The sequence below is a fragment of the Marmota marmota genome, unplaced genomic scaffold (genome assembly GCF_001458135.2).
Source record: "Marmota marmota marmota unplaced genomic scaffold, marMar, whole genome shotgun sequence".
NCBI lineage: Eukaryota > Metazoa > Chordata > Mammalia > Rodentia > Sciuridae > Marmota > Marmota marmota.
Genome location: NW_025999924.1, coordinates 6,539,542 through 6,565,186, shown reverse-complemented (window position 1 = coordinate 6,565,186; position 25,645 = coordinate 6,539,542). Strand labels below are relative to the sequence as shown.

Below are 25,645 nucleotides of genomic sequence, written 5' to 3'. Positions count from 1 at the left end.
GCACAGATAAGCTCAGGCTCCCAGGAAGGAAACCAGGGCTCGTGCTTTCTCCCTGCACTGGGCAGTTGGGCTGGTTACCGCTTGTTCATTCATTGGTTAAATAATTCACCCAACAGATATTTGTTCAGCTTCTGTTTTTTGCCAGGCAAATAGGTATTGAGGATACAAAAGTGAGTAAGATAAACAAGACCTTGCCCTCATGGGTGTTGCACGGTGGTAAAGAAAGACAATAAATGCATGCAAACAAGCCAGAGGATTTTGTAGATTGGTAAATGCTGTTAAGTATGTGCACAAGGATCTGTGTTAGAGAGTAAGCCAAGGGATAAGGCTTGTTCTAAATAGACTTACATAAAAAGAATTGGGGGGAGAAGACATCCAGCACCAAGCCACAGAGGAAGAGAGTATGTTTAAGGAAGTCCCCTAAGACTGAATCATGCTAGAATGCAAACCCCCAGCACAAGGACAGGGATGTTTCTGACTGCTGTGTTTGCAGAGCCTAGAATAGAGACTGTGTGCATAGCTGTTGAATGAATGCATGCATGGAGTAGGAGACAGAATAAAACAAGATGAAGTTGGAGAGGGAGGCAGGGGCTGATTCTGGGAAATTTGGAGGGTAGATACTGATGCTGTATAAACCATTTGGATTTAATTCTAAATTCAATGGAAAGACAGTGGAGGATATAGCAGATGTTGGTATGATCCTATTTATACTGTTGCAAAGAAACTGTGGAAGCTGGGAGAGTCAATCTGGTGAACCTCAGCTTCTTTCAGAATTTCATATAGTTAAGGGATAACTTAATAGTAATGAGTTTATGCTGGAAAATTGTGGCCCCAAAGAACTGGTATGATTTGGAAGTATACTCTGAAAGACAGCCACTTCTCCTTGCTCACGCTTCTCTATTACATAAAATGCATCCAAAATGAATTGGGAATAAGATGTCTTTAAAGGAGGCAAAGGGCATGAACACCTTTAAAGATCTCTCTCTCTCTTTTTTTTTTTTTTCCTTATAGTCATCCCTGCAGATACGAGACATTGCCTTGGCCTTCTCTGCTCCATCCAGTATAAGCTGAGTGGAGAAGACAGACCTTGCCTAGTTAGGAATGCAGTAATAACAGTCCAAAGTTAGTACTTATTGACCCAGAGACCTTTCTGAGTTCTTTTATATATAATCTTACTTAATCCTCCAAACTACCTCTCTGTTGTGTTGAGGTCTACTCTGTGTTCACCAAATTCTATTTCTTCCTCCAAGGCACATAGTCAGACTATATTGCAAAGTTCCTGCAGACAGGTGTAGTCATCAGGTGACTGAGTCCTGATTATTCAAATATAGACAGAAGGGAGGAAAAACCCTACAGCTTGGCCCAGAAAAGAGATCATGTATTCCTCTCTACCTTCTCACTTTATTCATCCAACAACTGAATGCAGAGAAAAGACAAGGTTCTAGAAGATGATGGAACTATGTAACTGAAAAATCTGAGTCCTGACTGATGAGGGCAAACCGATCCATCCTGCCAACTAGTTTTGGACCATAATGTAGGCAAGAAATAAGTTTTTCTTGTTTCAGGCCACTGAGATTTTGGGTTGCTATTGCAGACAGTCAACTCTGACAGGTGCAATTGTCCTCATTTTATAGAAGAGGAAACTGAACTCTAGAGAAGTTCCCAAGTCTGCGAGTAAGCACGGAACTGAATGTAGGGTTTGAGGTTTATGGGGCCCTGGGATTAGAATGCTAAATCCCCTCAACTAGTTCCATATTTTAAATCCTTAAATTATGGTGCACTTTCAGGTTTCAAGTTTCAAATGTCATATAATACTGAGCCTCTAGAGATATTCTTGAGGCTTTTTCAAAAAATTGGTTCCATGTGGAAAAGAATGCTGTGGAAAGTCTTGCTCTTATTCCAACAGCTGAAGTTTTACTTGGGGAATACTGAGTAGCTCAGTGCATTTTAATAGGTCCTCTTCATTTTCAACTGGGCCCATTGGAATTTAAACTTGAGAGAATCAGATTTTTTATTTTTATTTTGCATGGCTCACTCCTTTCTCAGTTCTAAATTCCATTTGCTTCAGAGTCATTGGATTTATCACTAAGTGCCAACAATATTCAGGACTAAAGACTGAGTCAATTTTCAAGTTATGAGATCTGGGCCCCTGTCTGACTGTCTAAATCCCTAAAGAATAGTGGCAGGCACATTGTAGAAGCTGTAAATACTACTTATTAAATGGATGAATAACTTCTCACTATTAGCGATTGGATTTCTTGGTTCTATAAAATTTGGCTTTGAGTTTTTGTAATCATACACTCCGAGGAAAAGGCAAAACATGACCTCTCCTTTACAGCAAAAGAATTAGTCAAATATGATAATTGATACCAACTTATCAGTTGATAATTAGAATTTTTTTGACAAGTAATCTTGTCCTTTGTCATGCTGTCAAAGATGAGGTAGACAGCAACAACTATATTCAGAGATACGACTCAGGGATGTGAGAATTCAGTATGAAAATGTAGTTGTGAATTAAATTGTGATTATGTAGTCACCTAAACACAATTGCCAGACTTTTCAGAGTTATTCTCTTAAAGCAACAACAAAACTCCTTCAAATACCAATTCTTGCATGTTTTGGTAAAAGAATGGGATGACAAAACTACTGCTATTTTAGATACACCCACGTGGTGCCAAGAACTTCATATCTTCATATCAATCTATCTCATTGAATCTTTCCAATGATCCTATATAAAGGTGGTATTTTTAGACCCATTTCACATATTAGGAATTTGAAACAGTAACTAACTTGCTTAAGGCCCTGATCAAGTACAGAGTAGGTCTGGGATTCAAATTCAGGATTCTCTGACTCTGGAGAAAAATGTTCTTTCTGCAACTTACCCTGATATTCTTTGGAAATAAGCTCAGGTGCTGGAAAATTCTTTTCTTTGTGATTTTGAATCAGGAGCTGAATTCAAGTGCCTTTAGAAATGAATGACAGTCCTTTAAATGGCCCCACATTGAGACTTGAATTACTTTACTACTTCTCTAAATGCTATCACAATATAAACAATTTGTGAACATTCACCCAAGAGAAATTTCCTGCTGTTGCCTTTTTTTTTTCAGTTGAGTAATGAGAAATAAAAATAAATCCTCTTAGAGTTAATAATATGAAAACCAAAACTTTCAAAATCAGCTCATGGGCAGTGGTTGGTATTGCACAACACTCTTTCTTTAGGAACAGTTTCCTACAACTGCCTCCTTCTCCTTTCTTCAGCTTCTATTGATGCTATAGTCATTGTAGTTGTTGACCATTTTCAAGGTGGACTTCAGGCTTGGTGAATGGTGTCATCAGTCAACAGTGACAGAAATCACAATGAAGCTCTGACACAGGTAAAGGCAGATGTTGTGGTGTATTCACCCTGGAATGTCCCTGGCACTGAGCATACACTAGGTGTTCAAGAAATGTTCACTAGAAATAACTAGTGAATTGCACATTATCAAGGTTTCTTGAACATATGGGAGAACAAAATCAGTCTGTTGGATGCAAGAAAGACAAGCCCCCCTGTGTTTAAACTGTGGAGACCTTTCCTACTAGCTCCCTAGAGTTTCACTGGAGACTCAGTTGGACCTTGAAAGCAACTAGGAGTTGAAAATCTAGGAGTCACTTGCAGATATGTTGCAACAATACCCAGATGGCCTTGGGACTTTGACAGCAAAGTCCCATTTCTTTTAAAAAATAAAAAGCATTGGCTCAGAGTGAAGCATAATTCTCATTCAGTTATGAATATAACTGAATATTTTGAAGGCAAGTGCTAAACTTCAGTTGACTTAGGATCTGTTTTTAGATCGCTGAGAAGACTAAATGCACATTGTAACTGTTGGGTGCACAGTAGGGTTGCTCTGGAACAGTTCTCTTGCTCAAATGAGTGATTCTGTGCCCCAAGCCTGAGCCACTACAATTTCAGTTATGAGCTTACAAGTTCTATCAGCTTCTCAGAATATTCACCCCCCGCAAACCACCACAACTTTTCTATTTTCTGAGTCAGAAATCTGATTTAATGTTTAGCAGGTTTCATGTTTCAGAACTACGCTTTAACCCAACTCTAGCCAGCCCCAAAAGGCACAGAGAAACTTTGCTAGGCTTGGGTGTTGGGTACCCACCTGTCTTGGTGCACCAGGGGACAGAATTATAGCAGGTGGCGAGGGTTCAGCAAAACCATTCCACATCCTCTGAAGGATCTAGAATTTCACAACCATGTTGGTTCTGGTTGACATAAAAAATTCATATACTAATAATCCCCTAGCCACTGATGACCATTCCCCACAAAAATTATAGAAAACCTTCCTCAGAAAAGTGGAATGAATGATGTAAATTTAAAAGTGTATCAATTATATTTATTAAAATAAATTTGTGCTTTAGAATATATCTATTTGGTACTGGGATTGAATCCAGGGACCCTCAACCACAAAGCCACATCCCCAGTCCTGCCCTTTACTTTGTACATTATTTAGAGACAGGGTCTCATTGAGTTGCTCAGGACCTTGCTAAATTCCTAAGTCTGACTTTGAACTCAGGATCCTCCTGCCTCAGCCTATTGAGCCACTGGGATTAAAGATGTGTGCCACTGTGCCTGGCTATGCTTTAAAACATTTTAATGACTCTATTTTAGTATAAGTGATTTTTGTTATCCTATATATTTCTTTAATGAAATTTTAGACAGTTTCTGAAGAATATCAGAGACTGGGTCCCTAGGCTTCAACAACACATGACAGTTTGCAGGACATTTTTTTCAAAGACCATAAATAATATAAAATCTTGGAGATGGGGATGTGGCTCAGTGATAGAGCGGTTACCTAGCACATGTGAGGCACTGGGTTCAATCCTAAGCGTCACATAAAAATGAAATAACAATATTGTGTCCACCTACAACTAAAAAATAAATATTTTTTAAAATGACATAAAATCTTATTTTGGGGGAGTAGATTTTGGAAATAACTAACATTATTTGATCTGGAGTCAGGTCTGGTAGATAAAATGGGTAATTAAGTTGAGTCAATAAAACAAAAGGAGAAAGGGCCATAAAACAAAATAACATGGATTTTTCTTGAATTTAATCCCAGGATTAAATCTATCTATCTATTTATCTATTCATCCATCCACATATATATAAATGTATAATATTTTTTGAGTCTCACCATGTGTAAGTTACCAAACTAGATTCTAGGGATACAAAGATGAGAAATCAGTGGTCTGCCTTTAGACATTCATGGGGTTGGGGCGGGGGAGAGAGGGAAGTCCTAAGTCATGCTGACCTTATTCTACTTTTTAAGAGACATTCAGTTTTAGGATAAAAATTTGGGTGCATTTAAAAACATTTGCTTTATTATTTTACCTTTTGCTAACTGTAAAGTGAGAAGATTTTTAGAGTCAGGGTCTCTTTCTCCTGATTTTGCCTTTGGAGCACAAAATGTCTGCTTGTGATTATATCTTAGGAATGTAGTAAATGGAACTGGTACTAAGATTATGTCCAAAAGCTCACATCTGGTTTTGCAACTTGGAATCATTTTCTCAGAGTGCTGTTGTAATTGAAGTTGGGATTGTCAGGCTGCTCATAAAAATTTACTAACAGAAGAATGTGCATGGAATCAACAATATATTCTAAATACTATGTATAATGGCACTTCTCTAGATAAATGCATTCAAAGTTCTAACTCAGATGCTAACAGCTCAGAGTCACTTTAGTTTTTTATTTTTCTCCCTCTGTCACCCAGTATTAGGGCTTGAATTCAGGGCTGCTCATACACTAGGCAAGTGCTCTCCCACTGACCTATGTTCCCAACTCTTAGAGCCACTCTTGATGCGGTACTCTTCCTGTCAAAGCTAAAATAAGAGCAGAGGAGGTTAGGCTTCAGTTGTTTAGAGATTTACTAACTGTAGCTGCAACAGGCAAGCGTCTGTGTCAATGATTCCCATGAGGTCCTGATTAGAACAAAAGTACAAAGGACAATCTGACCCATCCCACCTTTCCTACAGTGTTAAACTCTGCAGTGTGGTTGGATAGCATTTAAAGAAGTGACTTCACAATTAAGCAATGTGGTTAATGAAACAAGAAAAGCAAACAGATCATTGGAACAGAATAAAGAGTTAGGAAAGGAAAGCACAAAATTTTAAAAAATCTCATAACAAACTAAAAGAAAATTTAGCATACTGTAATTAAGTTCTCAGGGGTAGGGAAGGCATTCTTTAAAAAGACACCAAGAGCAAAAGCAGTAACAGAAAAAAAAAATGATCATTTTGATTACATCATATTTTAAAATTTCTCTACAAGAAAAGACAGTGAACAGTTCCAAAGTAAGGAACAGACTGTGAAAAAATATTTTAAACTCAACAGTAGGCAAAGGATTACTATTTTGATTATAAAATAAAACTCCTGTGAATCTATAAGAAAATGAGGAATAATCCAATAGGTTAATGGACAAAGGATTTGAACAGGCAAGTCTAAAAAGAAAATATAAAACAGATGATTATACCAATGAAATGAGGTGCAAACTCATTAACCAGGATAGTGCAAGTAAACAAGAAAATCCAGTGATGAATTGAAAAGGGTACCACTTAGACTGCTTGTGAAACTATAAACTGATGCAGCTATTTTGGGGAATAACTAGGCAGCATGTAATAAAATAGAAACGTACACTCTCTGCTACCTGACGATTCTAGAGAAATGCTTCCATAAGGTACTCAGTGAGATGCCTAAAAGACAACTCTGTAATAGTGTTTATGATGGTGAAAAACGGGAGACAACCTCAATATTCATTCACAGGGGAATGGCTAAACAGAAGCATTTCGTAGTATGGACCACCACAAAACCATTAAAAGGCTCTATCTATCAACATGAATGGAGTTCTAAGACATATTCTTTTTTGGGGGGAGGTACCAGGGATTGAACTCAGGGTACTTGGCCACTGAGCCACATCTTCAGCCCTTTTTTTGTATTTTGTTGAGAGACAGAATCTCACTGAGTTGCTTAGCACCTTGCCATTGCTGAGGCTGGCTTTGAACTTTCGATCCTCATGTTTCAATCTCATGACTTAGATATATTCTTTTTTTAATTTATTTTTTAGTTATAGTTGGACATAATATCTTTATTTTATTTTTTTATTTTTATGTGGTGCTGAGGATCGAACCCAGGGCCTCACACTTGCTAGACAAGTGATCTACCGTTAAGCCATAGCCCCAGCCCCTAGATATATTCTTAAGTTAAAAAAAATCAAGGTTGTAGAACAACAGAGAGTGTGATACCTTTTATGCGATACTCCATTGTTTCTGTAAATATATATAAAAGATTGGGAAAGAGATATCAGACAGTGCCTACCAGAGGGCGAAGGTGGCAGGTAGAAGTAATCAAGGACTTTCTAGCATTACTGGTAATAATATTTAAATTTTTAAAAAGCAAGGGTGGGTATGGAAAAAAAAATAGTCATTGAGTTCAGATCAGGGCGGCCTCTAAAGTGGCATTCACTACCCTGAAATAAAATGGCATCAGGTTTCGTTTTATGTGAGCAGTCACAGGATGGTTTCAGAAATTATTTTTTTCTTTCTCTTTTTGTCTCTCCATTCTTCAATTTCAGTTTTTAATTTAATAATCTTTTAATCATGTCAGATTTCTACTAATTGATTATTTAGCCCTTAACTCTTATTTTGATAAGCTTGTGTTCCTTCAGTTATTTCTGGAAAATAATACTTTAAACTTGGAAGATGCCATGACTCGGTGCTCTTGTCATCAGGAAACTGGAATGCTGCACCAGCACTAACTTACCCTTTTCCTCGTTGCTTCTGGCCTTGTTGTTTTTGCTTCTGGGTGTTTAGCAGATGTAGGGTGGGTCCATCTGTTTTAAATGTTATCCCTGCATCCCCCCCATATACAATTTGTAAGTTACCTCGTACTTGGAGCTCATTGAAAACTGATTAGAAGAAAAAAAGAGTGTTTGTTCAAAACGTTGAAAGAGAAACATGAAATGAAAGTAATGAAAAGCCTGAGCTGTGTTCTTTCTACTTCTTGATCATCTCCCCCTTCCACCTTTGCTAATATGTACTAATTGGCTCATATTAGCAACTACATATACATATATATGCATATATATGTAATATACACACATATGAGTATATGTCTGTGTACACATGCACCCCTTTCTCCATATCTGTGGCCTTCATATCTATGGGTTCAATCAACTGCTGTTAGAAAATATTTGGGAAACAAAATTGTGTCAGTGCTAAACATGTACAGACTTTTTCTTATTATTATTCCTTAAACGTATAACAACTATTTACATAGCATTTACATTGTTTTAGGTCTTATAAGTCATCTAGAGGGGAGTGAAAGCGTTGTGTGATCCGAGACAGGGAGGCGTCCAACCTCAGACCCAGGCTGCAAGCAGGGGCTTTTTGCTGTGGTCATTAATGCTGGTCAGGAGAAGGCCTTTTACCAAAAGGCTCAAAACAGATGATTTAAAGTGTATGGGGGGTTGTATAGGTTATTTACAGATACTACATCCTTTTATTTATTTTATTTGACTTTATTTATTTATTTAGCGGTCCTGGGATTAAATTCAGAAGCATGTTACTGTTGAGCTAAGTCCGAAGTCCCTTTTTATTTTTTATTTCAAGGGATGCAAAATTGTGATGCAACCTCCACTTTGCAATCCTCCTGCCTCAAATTACAGAGTTGCTGGGATTATAGCTATGTGCCACTGCACCTGCCTACACCATTCAATATAAGGGAATTGAGCATCTTTAGGTTTTGGAATCATAAGGGGGTCCAGGAACCAATCCCCCATGGATACAGAGGGATAACTGTGTATTAAATACATACATATTATGAAAAACACAGGCAAGCATTAACACTTGGTTTTAGATGGGTTTCAGACCTGCTGTGACAAAGTCTGAAGAGGAAGCTGTGACATCGAAAAGAAAGTGTTTCTTTTGAGGCTGCTGCTCTCTGAGCTTAAAACCCGGGGGGTCCAAATGCTGGTGTCATAGCAGGAGGAGTCTTTTTCACAGAGGCCACTTTGCATGAGGAAAAATCAAGGACTTTACCACCTTTTATCTGCAAGGTATTACAATGAGTATTCTTCAAGAGATCTGCTTCTGCTATCATTGTTCACCAGCCTAGAGCCTCCCAGGGTGGGGAGAAATAAGAACTGTGCCTTGCTGAGGGGCCGTAGTTCAATTGAGGGGTGGACAGTGTTGGAAGTCTGTAAGTGGACTTTAGCTTTAGGGTATGGATGACTGGTCACCTTCCTAAATAAGAATCATGGTAGGCGGGTGACAGCCGGGACTGGAGGTGGAGGAAGTGTTTGGTAACTGGCCTCAGATATAGAAGTTCCCGATCTGCTGACCACTCAAGTGTCCTGCTTTCATACCATGGGCAGAGAGTGATCAGGGGGACTGTCTCATCCCTGGTTCTCATTTTTAAAGCAGAAGTTTAAAACAGTGCAATCTTCTGTCCTCTGAGGTTTGGCTTCAAACCACTGAACATTTGGGGAGTGAAAGCGTTGTGTGATCTGAGACAGGGAGGCGTCCAACCTCAGACCCAGGCTGCAAGCAGGGGCTTTTTGCTGTGGTCATTAATGCTGGTCAGGAGGAGGCCTTTCACCAAAAGGCTCTAAACAGACGGAGGTCCAGTCCACGAGGAAACTCTTGGGGGGCTCCACCCCCACCCTATTGTCTGGCCAGTGGCTTTCTTGAAAAACAATGTAGTGTGGCACCTTGTGTAAATGCATTTTTAATGTTTTAAAGCCTTCTTAATACTACCAGAACTTCTTGGGGAAGTGCAGCCAAACCAAGCACAAATTTATAAAGAAATTCCACCAAACACCAGGTATTTAAATTGGTTTTAAGAAGCTTGTTAAATTGGGCCAACTAGTGAAAATCAATGCTGCTTTTTAAAAGTGTTACGGATACATAACAAGACCTAAGCTATTCCAGGGCAGCTATGTAGTGTCCGACCCACCTTCTCTTAAGAACTTTACTCAAGGGCAGAGGGGTGCGGGCATCCCACTTTTGGGAAGCTTTCCATGATATTGCCTTTGCAAGATCACTGAGATTAATTATGTGGTCTCTGGAGTAGGTAGCCTGGAATGACTCACTCTCTGTCCTCTTTCGCTCAGAGAGAACACATCTGGAGCCATCATTTGTCATCTAAGTTTCAGGGACTCGAGAAGACAGGAGAGAGAGCAGTATTTATTTCTCAATGTCCAGAGGGAAATTACAAAATTTCAGTCATATGATTAATGCTAATGTACTTAATGCAATAAAGCCCTTCCCTGTTAGAACTACTCACACCCACATTTCCTCCTGAGAATTAACAATGGAGACACCTACCCTTTCAGAGTAGGAACACAAAAATGTGCTCCATTTCCTCCTTTGTGAGAGGAAGAACCAGGGTTCAGAAAAGCCCTTCCCTCCACCCTGGCAGGCAAATGGGCCACCTGTGGCCTGAAGGTGACTCACCTCATTGTCCTGGTGATTGATCTCACTGGGGTTGGACTGCTGCAGCAGGACTGTCAAGAGTCTGTAAGGAAAAACAGAAGGGGCTCAAGAGAAGAGTCACAGGGCTTTTAGAATTGGTTTAAAAACATGACATTAGACATATAGACAGTTGCAGGTCTACAAATGAAGATGAGGGTCTTTCCACTTATCTGAGAAGAGAAAGCAGTGTAGTAAGTAAGAAGACACCTGAGAAGAATCCCCCTTCTTCTCCCTCCTTCTCCCCATTTGGTGTCCCTGGAAGGGGATGGAGAAGATGAGTCTTCAGGTTCAACTTATTCCCCAGGCCCACTTTATGTCACCTAGGCATGCATTTCAAGAACCCAAATCATCCAGTGCTTACTCTATTAATTTCACATATATTCACCCAGGACTTTCAAAACTGCTTCACTCCTGGCTATCTATATGTCGTGCTTTTTAGATGCATAGATTATGCTGGGAGGTAGTCAGCATTTAGTTTGCCCCTTCCTGAACCCTGCCACTATTTAGCTCAGTGACTCCAGGCAAATTATTAACCGTTTTGTATAGGCTTCTTCCTCTGTGATGAGGGGCAATAAATACCCATTTTACAGCTCAGTATGAGGAGTACATGAATTAATATGCATAAAGCATCAAGAGAATGCCTGGAAAACAGAAAGTGTTATTTCTGGAACTCTTAACCCTTGAAGTTTGAGCTTTGGACTGTTTCAGAATAACCAGGGGAAATTTTTAAAACCACAGATGCCTGGACTCTGTACACAGGGTTTCTAACCCCATAGATCTGGGAGAAGTTTAGCTTCTACAGTTTAAAAAAGTGGTTCAGATTGCCAAGATCATTGTAATGTCATGTGTAGCTAAAATAAATAAATAAATAAAATTTTAAAAATAATAATAAAAAAAATTAAAAAAATTAAAAAGTGGTTCAGAATATTCTGGAAACATTCAAGTTTGGAAACCATTGAGAAAGGTACTGAATGAGTTAGTCAATGGACACCGTCAAGAGGATGAAGAATAATGTATGGGTAGCCTATAAAAGATATTCAAAGTTATTTTGAAAAAATTATTTTTGAAAAGTAAAATTGTTTAGTCTCTTTCTATCTTTTCCTTTTTTTTTTTTTTTCCTTTGGTGCTGGGGATCAAACCCAGGGCCTTGTGCATGCAAGGCAAGGACTCTACCAACTGAGCTATATACCCAGCCCTGTTTAGTCTCTTCTTCAATCCAGTTTTTATTATCTCTCATCTTAGATGACATCTAAAGACCTACCTATTAAATTGCTACTCACAATAAAAAAACAGATGGACTAATCATATTGCCTTCACAGTAAATGTGATAAATGGGAATGGAATTCTTGTTATTTGTTGTGGGGGTGAAATAGTCAGGAAGTCTATAGTTGGAATCTAGTCTAATCCTGGTCATTTGTGAGGAGCCAAGAGGCTATGAGATTTAATTCTGGCCTCACTGTTGAGTGACCTCTGAGCTTCTGTATCCTCATGTGTACAACAGAGAGCATAACATCAGGAGTGTAGAGAATAAAGCCACACACAGGTGGAATGATCCCATATGGCTGCTTATGCATGGGGGCCAGGGCTTAACTGGTAACAATCTCCATTCTCTCTCTCTCTCTCTCTTTTTTTTTCTCTCTCTCTCTCTTTCTCTCTCTTACTCACTTTATGAAAGCAAAGAACTTGAGGCCCACATAACTTGTTAAGGCCACTACAGGATGCCTTGGTGATCCTGCCTGAACCAGAAGCTAGGTGTGTGCTTCCTTGCTACTCTGTGTTATGAAGGTAATCTGCAAGAACTTGCTCACATCAATTGTAATTACCAGATGGCTTGCAGACCTCTTTGTCTTGTTTTCCCAGAGCTCCCATTTTGTGCTATGGTGACCAGGAGTATCTTTGCCCATGATTCTCATTAGCACCACTTCAAACTCCCACTTGCTCTTGATCTCTAAGACAGCAGGCTTGATCTTCAGTATGTGAGTGACAAGAGCATAGAGGTGGGGCCAGCTTAACCTGCCTGTCAGAATCTTTGGTCCCTGCCAACCATCAGGGACCTTGGGCAAACTCTTAAGGCCCACATTTTCTTATCTGCAAAAATGGAGAAAAACTATGTTTTCTTATCTATAAAATAGTATCAATGCCTAAAAATTTGCTATGACTTAAGTTATGAAAAGCACTTAGAATAGCTTTTATGTGCCACTGTACGTTCTATTATAATGATTACTATTTTTAAAAGCTCTTAGCCTGTCTTTTCTAGGTACTCCCTGGTCACCGTTAGGTAATTCATAGGGGTAAGGGTATCAGCTAGAAGCATCCTATGGGCAATTACTTCTGTAAAAGTTTCTGTTTTGCCAGCCCCTCAGGCTCCCTGGTGCTAGCTAGCCCAGGGATGATTGGGGGAAATGGTTTTTATGCCAGTGGTCTCCCCTTCCAGCCCCTGGAGCAGGATGTGAGAGCATGCTGTAATGAAAAGACTGGTCTGCCTCAGGTTAGGGCACATCACTTGGTAACTAGAGAACAGGACCCCAAGGAAATGATTTCCTTCCTCCCTCTGGCTGTAGTCAAGAGTGTTGAAAAGAGGCAGAGCTGCTGGACTGGGGGAGGGGGGAGGGAGGTGGTAGAACCTGCTGGTAACCATAGAGACCATGAAAAAGGCCTTCAGAGAATCCTGTGGCTGCTTTCAGAGGAAATTGCTGCTTGCCTTCCAACACTAGCATGTGCAGCATTGTACAAACACAACTCTGTTCTCTTTGGAGCTTTGTCTTAATGATCATGCCCCCTCTTTCACACAGGCACCCTCTGAATGTCCCGGCCAAGGGAGCAAGAAAAGTCCTGGGGAGCTGAAAGGCAAAAAACTTGGACCTGCTGAGAAAGCAGAGGGTCCAAAGCAGCAAGGGGACTTATGATCTGAAACCTGTGCTTTTTTGCTTTTATCAACCCAATGTGCCTTCTTGTCATAATTATAAACCACCTATCCCTGTTTCTGCTTCAATTTCCTTTGCAGTGGAATTCAGCTAAGGATATGGACAGGACTGATTGATTTAGGACAGGGTTGTTTCCATCAGAGAACCTCTGCAGGCAGAAGGCTAATTGAAGTGTCCCTCTGACTTGTTTATAGGCAGCATTGGTTTGAAGCTTCCCTTTGAATAACTTCCAGCGAGTGCCAAGTAGGAGCTTGCTGTTTGGAATTCTAAGGGTCAGCAGATTTTGAAACCAATATAAACACTTTGTACAAGGCCATGCATGCTTACTGTTAGGAGGAAAATGCAGATGTATCTGCACTAACAAAGGAAGCAAAAGAGGTTTTGGGGAGTTGAATGGTTGAATTTAATATTCATTGGGTCTGAAATGTAGCAGCAGTCCATGTCCCCAGGGCAAGACAATACTCCAACATCTTTTGCAGTCAATGTGTGTGCATACACTGGGATGTGGGACTGCACGTACACAGATCTATGTATAGGTACATATTTTTTGTGGACCATGTGAAAGTCCAAGGTGAAGGTCAGGGTAGGAGCCGGTAGAGTGGCAGTTAAAAGGGTTCCATTCTTTACTGATGATCTGTGGTATTTCTTTCCATTATCATCATCATGATCATCTTCATCATCATTATTGTCATCCATATCATCAATATCATCACCCTCCTCATCATCACCAATACTTTCTGAACATGGCAGTGTACTGGAGGCTGTTTTCAGCAGTTTCTGTACATTTTTCTTAGTTACTTCTCCCTGGTTTCCTATAAGGTAAGGGTTACATTCTGCCTACTTTCTAGAAAATAAAGCTTATTTAGCCATGATACATTAAATCGCTCAGGATAAAATGATTGGCAAGAGAGGAATGTCTGACTCCTGGTTACCCTTGACCTCAACCCAACGAGCTTTTAAGTGGCTTTCAGTTACATGGAGTAAAACAAGAAAAGTGAAGAAAGAAGACAAAAAGAAAACAAGGGCAGAATAAAGACGTAATCTATAGTCCTACAGCCAGGGGTGAAACTCAAATTGGGGTTTCAATATTCTAAACATAGAAAAAAAAACACAATCATAATTCAGTGTCCATATAATAAAAATAATTTCTCTGGAGAAGCACATAAATTCCTCCTTTAGTAGAATATTTTTTCCTTGTGGTTTCTTGTATAGGATTTTTTAGATGCTGTAATGAATAAAATATGTCCTGACAATGAGCCAGTAAGGCTGTTTCTTATAAGGCCAAGTGCTTATTGCAAAATATGGTCATAATAAATTCTACAAGTTCCATAGTAACAAGTCCCAGGAGCACAGCACACCCATTGGGCAGGTTATCTTCACACATGCAGTGGGCAATTAATTAGCTTTCCTGTGCCTGCCTCAGTTTCCTCATCTATGAAATGGTGATAGAAATGTTTCCTACTGCATCGAGGAGTGGTAAAGATCAAATGAGGAAGAGTATAGAAAGCACTTAGAATGTTGCTCATGGCATGGTATTAACCAGTCATCTTTCTCTACCTCCTCCTTATTGTCATAAATTAAGTACAGACTTGTACACTTAAGTGGTCAGTCAAGATGGCCTAAGGTCTTGCAGACTCACTTGACCTAATAGAAGGTTTCTGCCTTCCTCATTTTGGTTGTAGGATTATGAAGTACCTACAAGCTGAACCATTTCTTCTTTTATTTTTCAGTATATAATTTTAGTTGTTGGTGAGCCTTTTTTTTTTTTTTTTTAATTTGTATGTGGTACTGAGAATCAAACCTAGTGCCTCACACATGCTAGGTAAGTGCTCTTCCACTGAGCTACAACCCCAGTCCTGTACCATTTCTTTTTTTCTCAGAAAACAATTCTAAGTTTATGCTGATACTCAAATGGTGGCTATAGCCAGCTCTGCAGAGAGGATGGCTTGGGTACTTTCTACTTTAAACATTTAATGCAAATGTTATTAAAACCTGCCATGACCATAAAATTTCTCAACAAAACTACCATAAAATATCTAATTTTTAGCAATGTAATTCCTTTAAGGCAAGGTGGTTTCCAAATGTTCTGTAGGTAATTTAACTGGTTGATTTGCTATAGGGGTTGTTAGAGTTTAACCCAATTAATTTTTGGAGAACAGTTATTAGAAATAATGATTTTGGTTTTGGAATAGTTAATCTCAACTTCTGGGTTTTATTAGTTAAGGCAGCTGGTAGTATCATAACTAAAGCTGGATTTTATCTTTCAGAACCAAGTGTCCCTTTAGGATAATATAACTATGTCATCAGCACATGGGGAATTTTTTGTTTTCTTCAATTCATCCAAGAGTGGTGGCTGTGTCATTAGGTACACTCTTAAGAGGAGGGGAAGCTGCAATTCTGCTTTCCCAGTTATAGCAATATAAATGTAAATCCTGGAGTTTCCAGAGGCAATTTTGGTCATTGTAAGAAATAGACACAGAGGTCCACCAAAGAGGAAGTGGACTCAGATTATTACTGCAGTGATTGCAGAGGATAAACCTGATTGATTGGCCTAATTGACCTCAAATATGATTTTGACGGACCAGGCTTAGTTCAGCCCTCATGTGCAATGGGGTGATGGCAGAGTCAGCTAACTTGTCACCAAAACCCATCTCCCCCTTCATAGATGAGAATTACAGATGGAAAGTCAATTCCTGGCTAGGCACTGCATTCCCTGAAGCTCATTACACCCAGGTACGTTTGAATGACTTGTTCCTCTTAGTAAAATGTGAAAAGAAGTGAATTGTGTCATTTGCAGCTAAAGGTTTTACAGCAATAAATGAGGCTTCTCCTTACTCCTCTTTCCCGCTCACAGAAGACCGAGAGGAGAGTATTCTGCAATCTTAGAGGATGCGGAGCCAGGTGACAGGGGAGGCTTGGGTCCCTGATCTTCATGTGGAGGGAAACAACCCACCATCCAGGAGCATCCACACAGAGCCATTACACGTCCAAGAAGAGAAATAAATTTTCATAGTGTTAAAAGGTCGAAGTTTTGGGGTTTGTTACAATAGCTGTACTATTAAGTAGGCTTTTTTCTTCTAGGAATAGTTAATAGATTTTAGTAGATTTTAAAGTGATAATTCTGAGAAAGGCATGTAAGTGCGGTAAATTGAGGCAAAATTATATTAAAAGGTAGATCTTAAACTTATTTTCTAAAGACCATGCTTGGAAAAACAGTATAATTTTGTGACTAAATATTTGTGTGGGTTGTCTAAAAAAGGCACTCTTGTTTTTATCTTTTTCCCCTAAATTAATCAAAACAGAGTCATCCCCTTCCTTACATTGGATATTTATTGATTGTTGGCTGTCTGGGCTTGCTATTTCTTCTCTAAATTTCCTTGCTTTGTTGGGTTTTGGGTAAATCCTAGTTTCTGTTGTTTCTGGATATAGTCCAAGATAATAACAGGAAAGTCTTGGGGATAGTCCTGGAAATTCCCAGGCCCTTTTTACATTACTGTTAAAGTAATTGAAATGAAGAACCTTGTTGTCTCTCAGCCTGGAAGGTTAAGGCCTGGTTCTCTGCAGCTCTGCAGAGCTTTAGGTTTTGGTTCTGGACACTGGTGTGGAGGATGAGGCATGCAGAATACACTCCCTGTGGCTGTGGTGTTGGCCTGTGGCTTAGGACTGGGGAATGCTAGATTCCTGTCAGAGGCATGTTTCGTACAGCAGAGGCGAAGGAAGAGCCCGCAGTGTTACTATTCCCTAGTAGGAAATGCTGTTGCCAGTGGCGGGGGGGAGGGGGGGTGGGGGGCGGTTTCAAAAGAATGGGGACAGAGGCCAATTAGACACAGAGGAATGAGGAAGCTACCTCTGGTCCAGACAAACCTTTTTCCTTGGTGTCTTAATGTGGCCTTCTTCATCATCCCCTTTCTTCGAAGTCTGTCTCTTCATATGGCTTCCAGGAACACACACTTCTGGTCTTCCTTCTAGCCCCCTGGCCTCCCTGTCTCAGGCTTCATTGCTGCTTCCTTACAACTGCTGTACATGCACTAGACTCAGTTTGGACGTTAACCTTTCTGCTCAGTCAGAGCTCATTTACCCTGCTTGACTTTCTTCAAAGCACTTGTCATTATTAGAAATTATCTCATTCCTTTCATTATTAGGTATTATTTCATTCCTTTCTTTATCAGTATGCCAATGAATTCCTTTAATAGACTGTCGGCTCTGGAAAGTCAGAGACTCTGTCTTGCTTCCTATGGGTCTGTGAGGGACTAGAGCCATCTTTGGTCCATAATAAGTGCTCAGTAAATAGTTTTTCAATTAATAATTGCCTGACTAATTTTGAATGAATAAAAACATGAATTCTAATGATGTCAAATAGCAATATCTTCTTAAATCAAAATCTAGGAACACAAGGTTTTAACAGAGGAGGAGGGGAAAGAATAACATTAGAATTGAAGATTATTCCAGGGTATTTTGTTGCACCCTTGTCTGTTTCCACTTAAAAAAAAAAGGATGGGTTTTGTTATTATCAGCTATAGTGGATAGATGGACTAGATGATTAGATGAGTTTCTAAGGCTAGTTGGATCCCTCCCAACTTGTGTGTCCTCTGAACCTGGCTGCTTACCTCACATCTGGCTCTGCAGTGGCAGCATGCAGTGGCAAACGGCCATTTTTATCTGGAATATTGTGCTTGGCACCATTTCTGAGCAGACTTACACAGCCTTCCAGCCAACCCTGAAATGCAGGAGCAACCACGTCATTATATAACACAAACTCCCATAACATATGCCAACAGGCTTTCTCTACGTTTCCCCCCTTCTTTGGTTTGGCTAAAGGTGTATTTGACTTGTAGTAGTTAAAGACCACGACTCCAACTTAAACACCTCAATAGAAATCTGAAGGTCTTGAAGTAAAAATTCCCAAGCTTTCTGCCCTTTACCCCATCAGATGCAGACTGATTCTAGACTCTCTCCTTTGCCTCCTCCTCCCCATTTCCGGAGTCATTCACCGATGTTACACTGATATGCTCAGGTTGCACCAGTTCCTAGGGCCACAGGTAGCATGTGATGAGGGTAATGAGCCAGCCTGGGGCTCTCATTCTGTGGGCGTGACTCCTGATCATGCTTGCCAATGGTCTGACTTGGATGTCGTGTTTCAATTCTAACAACTGGACTTCTACCATTTTTGAGTCTCAGCCTCCATTCTTCATCCCAGTTTATCTATGTCTGATAAATAGGCCTTGGTCCACTAGTCCAGTTTCCTTTTCTAGTAACCACACAGATAGCATCTTGCTTCTTCTACTCACCCCCTCAGTGCCCAAAAGCCTAACCCGAATCCCACTCCAATGGCTGGGACTCAGATGCTGACAGCCTGAATCCCTAAATAGGGGAGTCTCTTCAGCACTTGCCAAGGGCTCCTCATTGCTGTTTCACTCACCAGTGAGTTCCCCAAGACGCTGTGGGAACTCCCTGCTGTCTACTAATTGTACAGATGGAGACCTTGTATTGCTACATCACATGCTTGTCCCCTGCTTGGCCAACACAGCTGGGTCATTTTCTCACTCTCTCCCATCTCAGGAGTCATCCTAGGCTAGTCCTCCCTCTCTCTCTCTCTCTCTCTCTCTCTCTCTCTCTCTCCATATTACTTTAACTGAGTTAAACCTTTGATAACCAGGGTTAGCTTCATGCTGAGGAGTATGAAGACCTACATTTATCTAGAACCACTTGGGTTATAAGTAGACTAATAAGTAGATGAAACTATTATTATGAAGAAAAAATGTGACAACTCTCTCTTTTGTTCAGAAGCAAGCTTCCTAGCTTCCTTCATTCTTGTGTAATTAAGCTTTAAGATTTCTTAGACGATAAAGATAATTGAAGAATTTCCCCCTTAACATCACAATAGTGGAATCATAAAAACCCAAAATATTAATGAATGCATGAAGAAGAAGGAAGACAATGATAAGAAAAGAACCTTTTGGTTTTGAAAAGTCTGGGAAATATCTGTCAACAAAAGCACACCCAAAGTCCTGTTATAATACTGAATATGGTACTATAGAATGGACCAATATTATGTAAGTCTTAAGTAGAAGCAAACATTTTTTCTGGTATCGTCAGTTTTGACTCAGAATTTACTAATACATTCAATCTGTTATTAGTGGCTAATGTCTAAGTCATCAAGTTCTCTAATTAGAAGGAGGAAAAAAGATCAGAAGATCCAAAAGAAAGGCATGCTGGACAAATTTTAGGGTTGCCTAACATTTACAGTTTTTGAAAAGCAGATCTTTTTTTGGGTAAGATTTGAAACAGTTTTTTAAAAAAATCATTTTGCAATATTTCCTGGAACTGTGTGTGTGTGATTTTGTGTGTGTGTGTGTGTGTGTTTGTGTGGTTTTCGTTCTTTAAAAAAATAAAAAATCAGAACACCATTGAATATATCTGAAACCTTTGTCACTATTCTGAACTAACAAATGAGTTTTGTACCTAGTATGTGCTGATTTCATGTGAACTTCTCCTTCATTTATGATAAACCTAGGTTATTGTTTTGCTACACTTTACAAATGAGGAAAGTGGCACAAGAGAGGTGAAGTGGTTTGTCCAAGGTTACACACCTATATGTTTATTTTGTATACTGAGTTTGGAGCTGAAACTTTGCCAAGTTTCTCTTTAATACTTGAATTGGAACATTGCTAGGAATGGGTGGTAGACTTCATGGTGTACTCCCAAGACACCTCCTTTCAGCAGGGCCAGGGAGAGGACATGCCCTGGGGAGTCATACAGAGACCATGCATAGGTACTTAGGTGTTACCTTTCTAGGTTTCAAGGGTGGGTGCCCCTCATAATTCACTGTCTAGAGTAGTACTTCCTTCCTTCAGGCCTTGCATAGCAGCTCAGCCAAAGAAATTGGAAATTTTGAATTTTAGAATTTCAAAACAAATACAGTTTTACCCACAATATTCTGTAGGCTAATGGCAGTCAACTGTAGGCACCACCTCTGCCCCTTTCTTGACATCTTCAACCAAATTTTCCATTTTCCTCAGTTCAGATATCAAAACCTCTGTAGTAAGAGATGTACTAGGGAATGTGCTAGAAGAGAGGGGACTGGGGAGAGAGTCATGCATCTGTCTGAGATATTGGGACATCAGCTGGCACACACAGAGCAGTGCTTTTCAAACTTGAGAGGACACAAAAATTTCCAGGAAGTTGTTCAATGTGCAGACCCTGTCTTCCACCATAATCCTGCTCCTGGAGTCCAGGGAGGTCTTGGTTGTACCAGAGGAAACTGCATTTGACAAAACACTCCAAGGGATGTTGACACAAGAGATCTGTGGACCTCACTTTAAAAATTCTTCCCAGATTTGTTTGTGAGTCCAAGATAAAGAGGGCATGCACATAGAAAAATTGGGTTCAGAAGAAAATCTCTGAGAATTGGGCAACACACCATTGCAATCTATGCTAGATCATGGCAGGAAGGGGTGGTGTATGTTGGGGGGGAAGGGAAATGTTTTATTTCAAGCAGGGCGCCTTCAATGGAATTCATCCAGAGGGAAAGCACCACCAGCAACAGGCAGCAATAGCAAATGCAAAAGGCAGCAGATGCAAGGAGATAGTGGTCATATGAAGGTTCCTAGGTACCTTGTCCGAGAGGAAGAAGAACGATGTCCCCTGTATGGTGATTAGAACTTGTTTGACATGGACTCAGGTCAGCCCTGGGGCCTCCCAGAAGAACCACAGGGAGGATTTGAGAGGAGAGGGTTTGGAGATTTTCATTGAGTCTTAACCAAGCTTGCTCTAATGTTGGGAAATGCTGAACGGAAATCTCTCAAATTGGCATCACACAGCCTCTAACTTGAGCACTGACTGTGAACTCTGTATTGCCACTTATAAGTCTGGTACACCCCCTGCTTGCTACTCCCCTCATTCATCCCAGTTCTCACATTCCTTAGCCTGGAGCCTCCACTCAACTAATCCTACCCCACAGATGCTAACTGAATCTTCAAAACAATACCACCTTTTCCGAGTTGTTTATGGACACTGTTCTTAGAAGTGTCCAGAATGTCCCAAGAGAGATTCTGATGTTGTTAAAACAGAAAGGAATGTTCTCGAGCGGTGACATTACTTCTATAACATTCCTTTTATCTTAACATTTGGAGGATCCTAAATGAATTAAATCCATGAAAGAACTCAAAGTGGTGATATCAATGTTGAAGATGATTAAGGTAAAGCTTCAAGTTCTATTGCATTAATCCACACCCTGTTCCTCAGTCCCTTTGACCCACTCGAGTCCATACCAGGTAGGTTGCCAGGCATAAACTTGTACGGCCATAAGCATCCTGCATGTTAATGTTGGCTCCCATCTTCAGAAGCAGCTTCACCGTGTCCACTTGGCGTCCAGAAACCGCATGCATCAAGGGTGTACATCCTGCAATGAGACATTTCAACGGCCTTTAAAAATGTTTGACTTATGAAATTAATGAGCAGATTTTATTTGCCTCTCTATTTTGCTCTTTGTAACACAAACCCAGCTGTTGAACTGTGTGGGATTGAAGAGAGATGAAGAAGATTGTTGCTACATTTATGTAAACTATTCTTTCTGACTTTTTTTTCAGTCTTCTGTAATTTTGCATAATTGATTAAAACATTTGAGGACAATGAGAAAAATTACTTATTGTTGTTCCAGGAATCCACATAATTTGGAATCAAATAGGCAGGTTTATCCTGACTTGGCTTGGACAATGCAGAATCTGGAAATGTGTAGAAAGCAGCTTTAGCCAGGTATACTTCTATTGAAGGTAGTGATGGAATCTCAGCCTTAGGTTATAGAAATTTTAACTAAAAGGATCTACTTGTACTGAATACTTCTCTGTTTTCAGAACCAATATAGGCAACGGTATTTGATTTTTAAGTATATTTTCTTCCTGAGTAAAAACAGAGACGAAATTCCACATTTTGATGAACTTTGCAGGGCTGTTGGAACCAGCCAGCTGGTGAGGTGGAATCCAGGTGCTTCACATTCCTTTAAGCAAAAGAAACCAAACACCAGACACAGGCCCTCCTCCAACTCAGACTTGTTCAGATGTCTTTTGACGAGATTCATGGTGAATTGTGATTCTTCCCTGGATGAACTGCAAGCTTTGACCCTCAGAGATCCCTGAGGGCAGGAATAGCCCAGGATGTTCTCACAGAAAGATTGCATCCAGCAACCCAATTTCTTCCTAAATCTCTCCCTTCCAAAACTCTTTCAGGCATCTGTGCTGGGTGGAAACAGCAATGAAGTGCTGTGTCTTAAAATAGTGGTGAGTTTCCTTTCTTCCCTCCCTTCCTCCCTTGTTCCTGTCAACAAGTGGTAGTTATAACTACTGGGACAAAAAAGAACATGTTGAAAAGGAAATTATTGAAGCATTTTGAATCTGAAATAGTCAGTATATAAAACTAAAGAATTCCTGAATATTATTTTCAAAAAATTACATTCCTTGTCTGGCTAATGATTTTATTTATTTATTTTTATCCCAAATATTGAGGATCAAACCCAGGGGCTTTCTGCCACTGAGCTACATCTCTGGTCCTTTTTATTTTTTGTTGCAACAGGGTCTCACTAAGTTGCCAGGACTGGCCTTGAACTTGTGAACCTCCTGCCTCAGCCTTCTAGTCCCTGGGATTGTAGGTGTGTACCACCACACCCGGCTCTATCTGTCTTGAGATCCTAGATTATATATAAATTTCCTTAAAGAACCCCGCCAACTAGATCTCCAAGTTACAGGCTCTTCTTATCATCCTTTATTCTTCTTTAATAACTCTTTTAAAACTTTGTAAGTATGCATTTTTTGGGGGTAATCATCCTCTGAGTTGTAAGTTCTAAAGGGAAGGAACCACATCCCTTGAGCTCATCACTATATCCTGGGAGACAACCACTACACCTAGTGCATAGAAGATGTTAACAAATGAATAGCTGAATGATTACTGAACATTTCTTATTTTAAGATAATCTTACTGAGTTATCTCTGAGGTTTAGAGAGAATTGATGGAAGATTCATTTCCAAATGGACTCCAAAATTTATTTTAAGTTGACATTCCTGACTGTCCTTATTGATAATACAAAAATACACACACACACAAAAACAAAAAACAAACATACAAACTCAAAATAGAACAAATAAGAGAGTACGTCATTGTTGCTGTATATAAAATTAAAAACATATTAAAGGAATTCCTATAAACAAAAGCAATGGGAAAACTAACAAAGCAAGCAACCAAAAACTAAGGTTCTTAGGAATAGATCTAACAGAAGAAGACCAAGATGTGTGGACAAAATCATTAAACTTATTAGATGATATAAAAGAAGAACTAAACATGGAAAGATATACAATGTTTACAAAGGGAAAACTCAATATAAATTTCATGAAACTGAACCTATAAATTTAGTGCAATTGCAGTAAAAATTCAACTAAGCTTTTGTGAAACCTGAAAAAAAAATCTTAAAATTTATCTCGAAAAATAAAGTAACTACAACAACAACAACAACAACAACAACAAAAGCCCCCCTATGCCCAGGACTTTAAAAGTAAAACAAAGGGAGGGAAATTGCCTTATTAACTGACAAGAATTATTATAAAGTTTTGATTGCTGAAACAATGAAAAGATCAACAGAGCAGAAAAGTAAGCCTCAGGAACATTCCAACCTACAAAGGAACTAAGTGTGTGACTAAGGGACAATACAAATCAGTAAGAAAAAAATTATTTAATAAATGGTGCTGACCAACTGGTGATACAGAGGGATAAGTTAAAATAAAATCCAGACTTCATACCATATATTATTAACATAGTCCAGATGGATTAGAGACCAAATATGAAAAGCAAAATTTAACAAATTTATAAAAGAAAATATAGACTCATATCTTTCTAACCTCAAGATTGGCAAGACTTTACTGAAGAAGATATAAAAATCATAAACTGCAAGGAAAATATTTTTTTAGATGTTGATGGACCTTTATTTTATTCATTTATTTATATGTGGTGCTGAGAATTAAACCCAGTGCCTCACACAGGCTAGTCAAGTGCTCTACCACTGAGCCACAGCCCCAGCCCAGGAAATATTTTATTAAATTCAATTATATTCAAATTTAAAATTTCTACATAAGAAAATTCTGGTACCTTCTATATAAGGTAGCATTAACAAAATGAAAAGGCCACATATTGGGAGAAGATATTTTAATTTATAAAACCAAGAAAAGATTATTTGCTAAAGTTAATAAAGAACAAGTCAATAATTCAACAACCTAAGAGAAAAAAAAGTCATACACATACACATATATACAAGCAATTCACAAAAGAGAAAACACAAACCAATGAACATATAAAAATTACCTCACAAATACATGAGGGTTGCATTTTTCTTTTCAATGTATGTGTCTTTTATTTCATTTCATTAACTTTTTGAACTGCCTTTTTATGCTTGTATTGCACTAGGCTGGACATGAGAGGTGAAAGTGGACATTCATGCCTGAGGTGAAAATTTATGCCTTGTTCCTGATTTTGGGATCAAAGCATTTGACTTTTACCACAAAGTAAAATATTAGCTCTGGGTTTTTTTTGTAGATTTTTTTAAAAAAAATAAGAGACAGGATCTTACTACATTTCTCACCCCAACTTTGAAATCATTATCCTTCCACCTCAGCCTCCTAAGTAGCTGATACACAGTCTCATTCAACCACACCTGGCTTTGTAGATAATCTTTATCATATTGAGAAAGTTCTCATCTCTTCCTATTTTTCTGAGATTTTAAATTATGAATGTGTACTAAGTTTTGTCAAAAGCTTCTTCTGTATCAATGGAACTGAATACATGCTTTTTCTTCTTTATTTGGTTAACTTGGTTGATTACGATGACTTTTAAATATTGAGCCAGACTTATAGCTCTAGGAACTCTGCCTTCTTCCCATCATTGTGTATAATTCTTCTCATATATAATTGAATTTAGTTTACCCTGATTTTATTAAGGAGTTTTGAATTCACATTCATGAGAACTATTGGTCTGTAGAGTTTTTTAAAATATAGTCTTTGTCTGGTTTTGATTCAAAGGTAATATTAGCTCATAAATATAACTGACAAGTTGTATTGTTCTCTTGTTCTGTATTATGGAAGACATTCTGTAGAATTGATGCAGAGTGTTCTTTAGAAGTTTGTAGATATCTCCAGTAAGACCGTCTTGGCCTAAAGATATACTTTTTGGGG

At 39.1% G+C, this 25,645-nt stretch overlaps 1 protein-coding gene across 2 annotated transcripts in view; it reads right to left on the bottom strand.

Moving 5' to 3' along the window:
- Positions 1-25,645, bottom strand: part of Ankrd55 (ankyrin repeat domain 55) — a 95,848-nt gene that overhangs the window by 46,460 nt on the left and 23,743 nt on the right. For both annotated transcript variants that reach the window (XM_015497293.2, XM_048800028.1), the window contains exons 3-5: positions 21,707-21,837; positions 18,044-18,153; positions 10,495-10,555 (exon numbers count right to left, since the gene is read on the bottom strand). In XM_015497293.2, coding sequence (XP_015352779.2) covers positions 10,495-10,555; positions 18,044-18,153; positions 21,707-21,837 — 302 coding nt within the window. The remainder of the gene's footprint in view (positions 1-10,494; positions 10,556-18,043; positions 18,154-21,706; positions 21,838-25,645) is intronic.